The following is a 13449-nucleotide window of genomic DNA, read 5'->3' as shown; positions in this document are numbered from 1 at the left end:
TTAAGCAGCTGTGTTCTTCTTAAATACGGAACAAAAAATGCTAAGTCATAAACTTTTCACTTAAATAAAAGCTTTAAAAAAAATTAGGACAACTTTATTTTGAATAAATAATATTGGAATGAATATTATAAATTTTTAAATTACATTCTTTTGTGGTTTTTGTACCAGTTATTTATGACTGTTAAAGTAAGGTTTTGTCTATTTCTCGCCAGCACTCAGTCCTGACATCGAAAAAAAAAATGAGGAAATATGAAGAGAAAGCCACAGTTTTCTAAAAATGCCAAGCACTTATGAACTAATTTTTCAATAATTATAAAATTATTCCCATACTACATTGTTTAAGATTATAAAATTATTCTAATATGCAATTTATCAAATTTAAAAATTCTTATCAGGGTAAAAATTTCTCATAAAATCAGAAGCAAGATCTTTTGTAAAGCCCAATCAATTATTTTTAGCAAGATAGTTTATATGATTAAAAAAGTTTTGTTTTAAATTTAAGGAAAGTTTTTTTTCTTTCTTTACCTTAATGAAAAGATTCAATAAACAACCATAAGAAAGGAAGGAAAAAAAATTTATAAGACGGGTCAGACAGTAGTCAAAGAAATCTTACTAACAGACTAATAAGTTACAAAATATTCCATGAAATTTAAGCGCACTCTGTTGCAAAAAATATATTAAAATATAAATATCCTTCAAACTGGTTTAAATATCACATTCAATCAAATTGAAAATTATAGTCTGATTTAAAATATATATATATATATATATATATATATTTCAATAATTTTATAGCAAACACATCAGGCGTTCAGTACAGAGATACTACAGATAATTGTAATCGAAATTAAGTCACATCAACTATTAACTTCATTTCATTTCTTTTAAACTTTTGTTGAAAGAGAATCATTCAACAGATTGATACCTTTAAAGCAGTCATGTCAAAGATACGGCCCGCGGGCCACACCCGGCCCCAGGTTCGTATCAATAAGGCCCGCGATCGCGATGCGTCACAGAAAGAAGAATCGTGTTTTTTAGAGCTTTTAGACTTCACTCGATTCCTCTACGGAAGTTTTAAAATGTGCACACTACATTTATAAGTAATTTCAAGGGCAGCGCGTGCCTAGACAAGTGAGAGAGATAGACAGTAACGCCATTTCTTAGCAACAAGCGGAATCTTCGACTGGAATATACTTAGCAGCACAACTACGGATGGCGCTCCTGCCATGGCTGGCAAACATTCGGGAGTTGTAACTAAATTAAAACAGAAAGCATCAGGGAATTTTGTGGGATTTCCCTGTATAATTCATCAGGAATCATTGGCATCCAAACATTCAAAAATGGAGCATGTCATGCAACCTATAATTAAAATAGTAAATTTTATAAGGAGCAGAGGACTAAATCACGGACAGTTCAGGCAGTTTTTACAAGATTTGGACGAAAATTTTTTTGATGTCCCTTATTTTACCGGAGTTCGTTGGCTCAGTCGAGGAGTAGCTTTAGAAAGATTTTTTCCATTACGTGACCCTATTCAAGCTTTCATGTTAGAAAAAGGTAACCCAATTCATTATGACAATGACTGGTGGATTGATTGTGCCTTTTTGGTAGATATGAATTAACACTTGACTGATCTGAATGTAAAATCTGATTGTCACTCAAATGTGTTCATGTATTCAAGCCTTTGAAACAAAATTAAGGCTGTGGGAAAAATCAGGTAAAAAATCAAACTTTGGATCATTTCCCTCATTAAAAATCATTTGGCACAGTGAACCACAAAGAAATTGGATCAATATTCTCAACTTCTGCAAAATCTTATCACGGAATTCGACAATCGTTTTGAAGACTTCCACAAAATGAATGAAACAGAATTCCCAATTTTCAACAATTCATTCAATTTTAAAGCTTCACAGACACCAGTTCATTGGCAAATGGAGTTGATAAATCTTCAATCGGACAGTATTTTGAAAGAAAAATTTAAGGAGGTTAACTCTCTTACATTTTATACACAATATTTCAAGAGTTTGGATAACTACCCAGAATTAAAAAAGCATGCAGCACGCATTCTGTGCATGTTTGATAGCACTTATTTATGGGAGCAGATGTTTTCCATCATGAAGATAAATAAGAACAAACATCGCGCAAGACTTATGAATAAACGTCCCCAATCAATTCTTAAAATAATTATCTAATCTATCCATCTTTTATAACTTTGATATGATTTTTAACAACCGTATATTAAACTATATAATTAGATAAAGAAAATTTTATAATAATTCAGTACATTTTTTTTATTTGCATCTGGCCCGCCTACATATTCTAAATTTAATATATGGCCCTCTGCAAAATTGAGTTTGACACCTCTGCTTTAAAGTAATTGAGAAACAAAGGTTTTGCTCTTGATTAAAATTTATATGCAAAAAAAGAAAAAAAAACAAATGTACAGGAGTAATTTTATTTTTATTTGCTTTCTTTTTCTTTCATTATTTCAACAAAAAACATTTATTTTAAACTTTAATGAATGTAGAATTTACATTGAATTGCTTTAAAGAGGAAAACATTGTTTTTGTTTAATGGATAAACTCAAATAATTGGGCATATTCTGCATTTATTTTTAAAGACATTTTTTTACTGTATAAGAGAATTCTTTATAACAATAGGAATTTTTTAATTCATCATAATCTGGTCTCTACTCATTATATATATATTTCAACAAGTTTTCACAAGTTTAAAGAGATACTGATTAATGGATTAAATATTTATCAGTTTGATCAGAAATTTTTTTTAAAAATATCAAAAGCATATTTTTCAAAATGCCTCTTTGTTTATACCCTTCAGATGTTGAATTCAGTGGCAAAGAAGATGTCTCCATTCCCAACATAATTTCTTTTTTAAACTAAGTTTTAGGAAAATTCAAAATGAAACTTTAGAAATGAAAGAGCATTATATGATTACAAATTACTTAATTTAATATTTCTCTTTAATATGCAAAAAAAAAAAAAAAAAAAAAAAAAAAAAAAAATGGAACCTGTCATATATAATACAGGTTGACTAGTATCTTTGAATAAATAGATATTTTCCTAGTATAAATTTACATTTATAAAATAAAAAAATAAAAAAAAGCAATTTTATTCTACAAGATAAATGATCTTAATATATATACAATGACTAGTACTATGGAGAAAAAATTTATACATAATACCAGATATTATAGTTTGCTGAAAATCTTTCTTTTAATTATTATTTAAAAAATAATAAATAAATAAATAAGCAATTAATAAATAAGTATTATAATAATAAATAAGTATATAGCGGATAATATATTATTTTCACATAATTGCCTTTATAAATGACCACCAGTCTAGTTCCAAGGAAGCCTGTCATTGAGGATAATGATAACAAAAGGCTATTGCAATGTTGCAAGGAAATTGTAAAAGGATTTCCCAGGGTTTTTCATGTCTCATTTCTGTGTAAAATATTGAAAGCAAAATTGATAAGAAAAGTTTATTTCATGAGGCTTTCTTTTTATGTGTACATGTCTTTCTCAAAGCAAGATTTTATGAATGAAAGTAATCAATCTTGCCATTCTTCAGTAACGTAATATGCCAAACAAAATGATGCTTGGAAATGTTGAAATTTCTGTTTAGTATCCTAATATTTTACTTCAAATAGTATGATTTGATATAATCATGTTGGGAGAATGCAAGAATCTGTTCTTATATATCTTTTAACAACTTTTTTTCCAATTTTATTGCCCAAAAATGAATTAATTTTAAATTATACGCAGTTAAACTCAAATAAAAATACAGTTTTACCAAAACTATGGGTTTTTGACAGAGGCGTTTTTGACATGACGGTAAAAACCAGGGTAAAAACAGTCATGTGTCAAAAACTTGCTAACCCTGTTTCTTGCCTTTATTTTACCATTTTTAATTGGCAGATTTACATTTCATATTCCAAATCACTTTTGTTTCTTCTCATTGGCGTCTGTTAAGTCTTGAAAATGGATGCCAGTTTTTGAGCTCTTGAAACATGTTGACTGTTATTTCCTATTTATATATTTTTGTAGAGAATTAAGTTTTTAATCTAGCAACAATATTTTTGCTTAAATAATGCTTCTTGGGATAAAGAGCACAAAGTTTAACGCAAGATAATAATTTAAAGTCTTCTGAACTAATCACTAGATAAAGATACATCACATCGCTTTATAGACCAACAAGTTCAAAAATAAAGCAATTAAAAAAAATTTACAATATTTTAGATTAATTGAATGTTAGTAGCACAGTTTTAATTAAATAAGATTTTTCTACTACATGAAAATAAAACAAATATTGTAAATGTATAAAGCTCAGGCAGCAAATCTGAACATAGGAATCACAATTTAACTAACAATTCATTTGACATTAGAAAAATTATAATTGGTAAATAATTTCCAAATAAACCACAGAAAAAAATATGAATTGCTGACACAGAATTCAATGGGTAAAAATCTGAGCCCTTCAGAAAAAAAATCTTAGTCAAATATTTACAATTAAATAATCATACATTAACTTATTTTAATAAAACAAATTTTAATTTTCAATAACATGAATTATTTATTTAATAATTATCAACATAATGGATTTAATTTTAGAATAAATACTGTGTAAAAATTTTAAAACCAAGCACTACTTCAGTTAAGTTGTTTTTGCAACAATTGTTGACTTGTAAATATATTTATGTACAGCAGAAAGACCAATGCTGGTACCTAATTAATAAAAATGTTAGTTTTATGTTATGTGTTTTGGTAATAAACTTGCTATGTTCCCCTACACAAACACTATTATAACAAGTTTAAAAATAAAAAAAAATCGTAGATAAAGAAGTTGAGATATATAAAAAAAAAACAATTATATGAAAAAAGATGCCAAATGGCATTAGAAAAAAATAATAGAACAATAAACAATACTTAATGAAGCAGCAATGGAATTAAAATGGTACATAGACAATATAATAGGTACAGTTCAGTCTGTTAGCCATTACTGTGATATAAGGAAACTAGAAGTGCTGAGGGTAATAATAATGTAAAGAGCAAAATAAATTGAAAGAGAAAGTTATAAAATTTGTTTAAAATACATTTTTCTCATAGTGGATTAAATTTTTAGTCTAAAAAGAGAGGGGAGGAAACAGTAATTTCAGAGATTGCAAAAACAACTTCAACTAACTACTTCTAAATATTGCTTTATCAATTGAAAAAAAAAAACTACTATTCTTGCACTGAAAACACTTGCATTATAAATCATTTAAGACAGTAACTGCCACTAATAAAAATTGCTGATTTTTAAAATCAACTGTTTTATTAACACAGGGTGCAAAGCCAAATCTTTCATCAAAAAATAAGCGCCTTTTAAGTACTTTTTAAGCACTCAAAAAACATTTTAAAGCACTATATACATTAACAAAATGCAAAATAATTTTCAAAGACTTCACATGATCATGATTAAATAACTAGTTTCTGACAAAGAACTCTTTTTCTTGATTACATTAGACATTGTTAAACGATCGAAAGATTTTTCTGTTCGATATTAGAGGGTGGAAAGTGAAGCCTGAAATTGAGAATATCTCGCAAAATGCAGCAGAGTTGCACATAACAGTGCAATAATCTCACCGAACTCAACTCAGTAGACGCACATGCTGACTCCCAAGTATTTCATCAAACTTGTAAATTGATTGGCGTTTTCATATGCTATGGACCGACGGTACGCCGAAATGATTTTAGAAAACGTTGAATAGAACAATGTGAAAAGCACACTTTTGCATAATATGTGACGAAAATCGGCATGGTAAAGAAAAAAATCTCATTTTCGAAAAAAGAAAAATTAAGCACTTTTTATAAACACTCAATGAAAAAAGCACCATTAAAGGCTTTTAAAAACTAAAATTGAAAATAAGCACCTTTAAGCACTTTTTAAAAATGCTATGCACCATGTAATATTAAAATCTGCAAGAACAGAATCAGTACAATATCAAAGCATGTTAAAACCATCTTTTAATAAATTCAACATCATTGCTGTATAAAATCAAATTTAAACTTTTGGAGGGCACAACTTTAAAATATGAAAATTGAATTTATATTTAGTCTTCTTAGATTGGAGTATTTACTTTTTTTTATCAAGCTTTGCAAGATATAATAGACAAGTAATACCAGTATGCCACTCCAAAACAAAATGAAATAGAAGAAAAAAAGAACTTTATTATAGACACAAATGGAAGGAATTATTGCAGATGTGGATTACGCTTTTGAAGAATATTTAAAGGGTCAGAGTTGTTAGTTAAAAAAGAATGAAACAAGCTGAATTGAGTGCAAAAGAATCAAACTAATAGCTGTTGAATGAAAAATAAATAAATAAAATATATTTTAAAAAAGATATTCAACGCCCATCATTCAATGTCAAAAATCGAACATTGTAACCAAGATTTGAAAACAAAGGATAAAATATACATGCATACAAATTTATCCATAGCACTCCATGTAATATTGAGAATTACAAAACCATTTACAAATTGATGTACAATGTAAACATGAACAAATGGTATTGATTTTTTTTAATTAAAATTCTATTTGAATACACGAATATTTCATGAGCACTCTAAATAAAAAAATGTAGCTCATTATCAATCAAAATGGCCAATGTAAATTAAAACGAAAGTTTTAAGTATCTTTAATTAGAAAAGTAGCCAAATCTGTTAAATTTATAGTAAAGAAAAAAAGCAAACTTACAGGGCAGTAAACAAATAAGTTTTAAATGCTGAAAGAATTATTTCAAAATACAAAACATATTATGGGCCGAGAATTCTCCGATAGAAAAAGCAGTAGCTGTTGTCATAGAGAAGGGAAGGATAGCGTCCTCATTCAAAACAAAATATACTATAAAAAAGTATAGCTGCAGGATTCCCGCAGGCCTTGAAAATTTTAAAAAGTGGAAACGAAAATAAAACAAATAACGATATTTTGTGTAATCACCGCTAAAAAAAAATTTCCAAAAAAAGTATATATGCGTGAAAATTCCAGCTTGCTAATCTACTTATCGATAAAGTTAAGGGTCTGTCTGGATTTTTCTGAGAGGTACCTATTTTGTGAAAATTTAGACATAATTTGTGAAAATTAAAAATTATATTAAAAAATCAACACAAAAATATGGATTTATCGCTTCTTATGGGATACAAAAATAAAATTTTAAGAAAAAGTATTTTGTGAAATTACCGTTTTTCCTAAAGTTGAATTTGTTAAGGTATAGCTAAACGGTAGTAAATTTGGCCTGGACAGGCCCCTGAAAGTGGTATATAATAATAACAAATATATTCTAGCATTAACCTAAATTTACAACTGCTAAAATTTTTCAAGGACTACGAGATCCCTAAGTAATAAAAATTTACAGGTTTTTTTTTAAGCCAAAAAGAAGTTTCTTTTGAAAAGGTCAAAATTCAGGAAACTAATCATTTTCCTTACCGTGCTAAATATCATATCATCCCCTAGTGTTAAGAAGCTTTTGACAGATCTTTCAAAAACTAAAAATACTTTGTTTTAGTGGCTGCCTCTTTACACCCTTTTTAGGACGGTATAAGCCATTAAGCGGGACTTCAAGTTTTACTACGGATAGAGAGGCCTGTTAACTTTTTTGTCAGTGCAGCAGCCATTTTTAGGCCTTGACTGCCTTAACAGCTGACAAATGCCAGTGCCTCCTATCCATGGCAACTCCTTTCAAATTTCTAATCTTTAGGATTTTCAGGTCATTTGCAATGTTGTTGAGCCATTTGGTAGAGGGTCTGCCTCTGGGACGTGACCCGTCGGTGTTCTTAAAGGTGACAATTCTCATGGCGCTATTTTCAGGGCTTCTCCATAGATGGCCCAGCCATCTTAGCCTATTACGGCAGATTATTTTTGTCATTTGGGACCTATTAACTCTCCACAATAAATACAGTTTTATCAATTAAAATTTTTTAGGAAACTGAAAAATAAACAATTTACTTATTTCTGTTTTTTTTTCTTACAAGGAAAAAAATACATTAGGAGAGGCTGAGACAAAACATAAGAAAGAGTTAAAGAGGTCCCATACTTCTTTCTATAAGTCCTCACGTAATATAAATATATATGTACCACTAATATATATGAATATAAAAAAAGAAAAAGGTATTATAGTGTTTTTATTTTTTAAAACACAGAAAAAAAAGAAGATAAACACTATTGACAACCTGTCCCTATATTCACTGTGCCAAAAAGGCAGTGGGAGCTATTACAGCAATCAAGGACAGCTATTATAAAACAAATTCATTCTTGTCAGCGACAATGGCAACCTGTGAATACAGTGCACTGACAAGTTTTCACTTAGCAGGGGTGATTGTCAGCCCAAGTCAAAATTACGGAAAATTTCTTGAGTTAAAAAAAAAAAAAAAACAGTTTAAATTGAAAAATTAGAAAAAAAATTAAACAAGGTTTCATTTTTCCTTTTTCTCAACATTTCTTAGTTTCCTTGAAATTTATTTAAAATTTTACACATACCTATGATGACCTGGAAAAGTAATTAAAATTTACAAATATGTCTTTCTTTCTTGAGTTTATGATTATAATAACTACTTACTGATAAAAAATGAATATTAATCATGAATATAAGCTTTATCTGGCTCTTCCTTACAAACAAATAAAATAAAGTGTGTTTTTAAGTTCCACCTTTGAAAATTTGACTTTCAGAAACTTCTGTGATCAATGATTTTTTTATACGTCTGGACCTTTGATCTCCAGGAACTTCCGGATGCGAAACTTCTCCAGAAACTTCCAGTTAGCGAAAAATCCGGAAATCCGGATTTTTCCGGAGCATGATCAGCCCTGTCTTAACTTGTTATTCTGGTTCAATGGATGTACCAGCCATAAGCATAAGGTTTAACATTAAAATACAGAATAATGTGATTGCACTGGAAAACAATATTTTTGTTGCACTTATGCAAATACTTGATCATTCATGATTCAGTTGTGGGGATTTCAAATTAAAATTAGTTTTGCTCCTCCGATTAGTTTATTTCCAATGACAGGGTTATCCCTGCTTTTTTTTTTTTTTTTGCGAAATGTTTAATAACTTTATATTTAAAAGGGAGTCGTGTAAATGTTGAGGACATGCTTTTGGAGAATTAAAGCACATATCAGGATTGAAATTGCATAGAAATTCATGCAAGAAAATGCCATATGCAGTTAGGAGTACTTCTGTATTATCAGGGCGCCTGTCTAGGTTTTAAGAGGTATCCATTACGTGAAAATTTAGACATAATTTGTAAAAATTAATAATTATATTAAAAAATCAACACAAAAATGATATGGTAAGAAAATGTTTCAAAAATTTTCTCTATAAATAAAAATCATTTATGATTGGTAAATTTCTATATATATTTCCCATATGTTCAAAAAATTTTTTTGCTAATTGGCTTAAAATTGTATCTTAATTTAAAAATTCATAAAAATCATTGTCCATAGTTACACTTAAACTTGAATTTAATAAAAACATACACTTAACAGTACTAGCACTAAATGTTATCTTCATTATGAGAACATTTTAGACAGGGTCATACAGAAAAAAGTTTTACAGAGAAAAAAATGTTTAATAAAAAAAATAAAAGGTCTATTAGAATAAATTTAGAATAATGTTTAAAATAAAGGTTCGAATTTCGACTTCCTACTACCAGAGGGGCAACCTCGTCATTTCATTTTTTAAAAAAACTTCAATTTACGGGCGATACAAACAACGAAATTTTTACGAGGCAGGGAATCTTAGAACTTGCTTTTTAAAAAGTATTTTGTGAAATTACCGTTTTTCCTTGAAGTTGAATTTTTGAAGGTACCGCTAAACGGTAGTAAATTTGAACTGGACAGACACCTGAAATCTGTTCATAATGCGGGAGCGTCTCTTGCAATGAACGACTACATTTCCAGACATGGGTCCCTAAACAATTTTAATCCTGATGATGTGCTTTACGTCTCCAAGAAATTTACACCACCCTATTTATATGTAACATTTTAAAACCTGTACATTCAACTAAAAAATTCATTTAAAAAAATAATTTTAAAAAAACTGTAGCTCGGAGAGAGAAACTTCATCGAAGAAATCTGAATTGTTCTCTAGTGTTATCTGATACCCAATTTATCTGGCATAATTTATTATTCAATAACTCTCTTGATTCCTAACTTATCTGAGAGGGATTTTATAACTGTATCTTAACTTTTTATAATCTATATTGTAATTCTTCCTCATTGATCAATAACAAAATTATTGGTTACAATTCATAAATTTTACTATACGATTTACAGGGTTGGCAGGTTTTTGACATGTGACAGTTTTTGACAGTTTAAACCATGGTTTAAACCGTCACGTCAAAAACCTCACTGTCAAAAATGTCAAAAACCTATATTCATATGTGAAATTTAATTAATGCATAAAATTTATATATTTTTTAAAGGATAGTGTTTCTAAATATGTTCTAGAAAAAATAAATTTAAAATTTTGAAGAAACACTTATATTTTGAATAGTAACCAAAATCTTGTACTTTTGAAAACTCACATCTTTTGTAATATTATGTATTCATTTTCATGTGTTATTGAAAATCTGCAGTGATATTATTAAGAAATTTATTTATAACCAAATTTAGTGTATAGTATAGATTATACTAAAAATTAGACATTTTTAAAGATAAACATTAGCAGTTTTGTACATTAGACATCTTCTTTTAAAGAAAAATCTTTTTAATATTCTTTTAAATCTTCTTAATAATCTTTTTAACATAAGACAATACAAATTTAAGTGCTTTCTGTTAAATACACAGAGTAGTTAGTGTCGATTTACAGTATATTCAGCCTATTCATTTACTATGCTGAAAATTTAGTTTATCCAAATACTTGTGAATTTCATTTTGCTGAATACTATATAGTTTTGTTGAATATCTAAATATTCAGCTGTTGAATAATTACTTCTTGCTTTCAAGATATGCATTATTTGTATTCTTAATACAAGTGGAGAAAAAAAAATTAAGAGATAAAAATTGTTTTAAAATGATAAGTGTAATAATTATAAATAAATATAATAAACAATATGAATTATATTTATCATTATTCACAAATATAACTACTTTTAAATTCAAATTAACATACTGGATAATAAAGATATTCGGTATAACATTAAAATTTTTTTTCATACACTTGTATCAAGTTTGTATTTATACAACATAACTTGTAAGTTCCTTATAAATATTAGTTATATGTTCCTTATATGTCAAAAATGCATAGTAATAAACTTTTAATTTTCTTAAGTATCAAAAAGAAATTTTTTTTTTTTTAAAATATAAATATTTAAACAATTTTTGTGCAAAATTTTTCTGCACATGCATTTGAATATAAATTTCTGAGATTTTAAATCTGTTATTTTACCTTAATTTTAATTAAAAAATATTTTAAAACCTGCTGATTACCTATAGTATAATTAAATTTCAATATAATGCATGGCAACTGTTGGTAGTTTTGAAGTTTATATATTTTCTTGGCAAACTTCAGTTTTCGACATTTTTGACGGGTTTTTGACGGTTTAAACCAGTATTATACCCTTGTCATGTCAAAAACCACTTTTTGACGACAAAAACCCAACCCTGACGATTTATAACTCAATGAATGCACAATTCAAAACTCAAACAAGTAGCTACTCTACAGCGTACTCTAATTTGTTATGACACTATCCATTTATAAACCCATAGTTTGAACTTTAAAATCTTAGACAATTATACAACAATTTTATGATCTGTTTTAATAGCAAAAAGGTTTTTTAAAGATAAAATAAACTTACCGATTGAAGACTATGTCACTATTTGCATATTTTTCTAATTTTGCTACAGGTGGAAGTAAATCATCAGGATTAACTAATAGGTCATCAGCTGCAAAAAGCTCCGAATCATTTCCGTCTTGCTTCATATCAGAATTATCTTTTAATTCCTCATTTGGATCATCAGAAGAATCTATTAAAATTATAAGATTAAATAATCAAAACTTTTTAAACAGAATATTTTTTTAACAAGTGGCTTTTTCTTATTTTTATTAAAAAGACAAAGTAAAAGTTATAATTTGGTAATCCTCTTATTTTGACAATTTTTTATGTTCTTACAAAAAACAGGAAAAATAACTTCCAAATTGAAAACAAAAATGAAGCTTTAATTGTATATAGAATAGAAGATTTTATATACAATAAAAGCTTTAAGGACCAGTGTCCAATACAAAGGAAGGGCATCTAATTCTACACTCTAACTCAGGGGTTTCCAACTTATACGAGGCCGGGGGTCACAATTAAAACACCAGACAAATGGCGGAATGGCGGGCCGCAACTTTATCAGACTTTTATATAGGACTTTTTTTATGTTTAAAGGAATATTAAATATTACTGTCAGATTTTTATCAAGTTGTACAAAACAAAAGTATTAAATTACAAATCAAAATAAGTAGATTTTTACCTGAGAAATAAATATTTTTGCACCGTTGGTATGTTAAATTTCACAGAAACGAAGAAATGAGGCTTTTTGTGAACAAAAAAAAAGTATTTTAAATCCATCAGGATTTTTTAAGAAAACTGTCCGCAAAAAATAGCTACTAATATATTTTAGTTTTCGGGCCACAAAAAAAAGTCTTCGCGGGCCACCAGTTGGTAACTACTGCTTTAACTGACAAATGAAATGACTTTTAATCAATAAACAAATAAGAATACAGTTATTAACTTATTTATTAATAATTTAATTTATAAAAATTTCTAAGAAACCTATCTGTGTTTTGATTTGAAAAAATTCTTTGTTACATTTCATCCTTTTCTGTTTTTTAATTTCAGCAACCTAATTGCATATGTACTAACCTGCCTAGCAGCTTTTTTTTAGGTTTGATTTATGCAACTTTTAAATCAAATATTTTTACATCGATAGACTTGATGCATATAGAGGTGCTTTTATTAATCTGGATCTAAGTGATTTTATTACTAATCAGAGTGAGAGATGATTTTATTACAAATCAGAGTGAGAGGTGATTTTATTACTAATCACTCAATCTGGATTGTTTAAAAGCAAGGCAGTTGTAGTAAGAGTGGGATGAACTTGATATCCAATACTTTTGCTTGGAACTTGATATTCAAATTTCAATGTTAATAACTAGAAAAAATACCTTTTTTAATATTAATTATTGAAATCTGTTAGCCTTATTTTCTCATTTATCATACAGATAAAATAAAGGTGGTACTCCTGCAGGGTGGCCACTCGAATCAGATTTCAAATTTCCCTGATTTTTCCAGGTTTTCCAGATAAAAATCTTAAAATTTCCAGGTTTTTGTTTCTTTTTTCTTATAAAGTATAGGATGTGTACAGTCCGCAAAAAAAAAAGAGATATCACCATGAATAACTTTCGTTCT

The 13449-nt window shown here is 28.1% G+C and overlaps 1 protein-coding gene across 1 annotated transcript in view; it reads right to left on the bottom strand.

The window, feature by feature from the left end:
- The window catches only part of LOC107443261 (serine/threonine-protein phosphatase 4 regulatory subunit 1), a gene marked incomplete at its 5' end in the record, with an annotated part of 107016 nt that extends 94994 nt beyond the window's left edge, over positions 1 to 12022 (bottom strand). The window contains 1 exon segment of the mRNA XM_016057068.4: positions 11854 to 12022. Coding sequence (XP_015912554.2) covers positions 11854 to 12022 — 169 coding nt within the window.
- Between the last annotated feature and the right edge of the window lie 1427 nt (positions 12023 to 13449).

This window comes from Parasteatoda tepidariorum, chromosome 6 (genome assembly GCF_043381705.1).
Source record: "Parasteatoda tepidariorum isolate YZ-2023 chromosome 6, CAS_Ptep_4.0, whole genome shotgun sequence".
Classification (NCBI taxonomy): domain Eukaryota; kingdom Metazoa; phylum Arthropoda; class Arachnida; order Araneae; family Theridiidae; genus Parasteatoda; species Parasteatoda tepidariorum.
The sequence above is the reverse complement of the archived record's forward strand: the minus strand, read 5'-3'. Positions and strand labels throughout refer to the sequence as shown.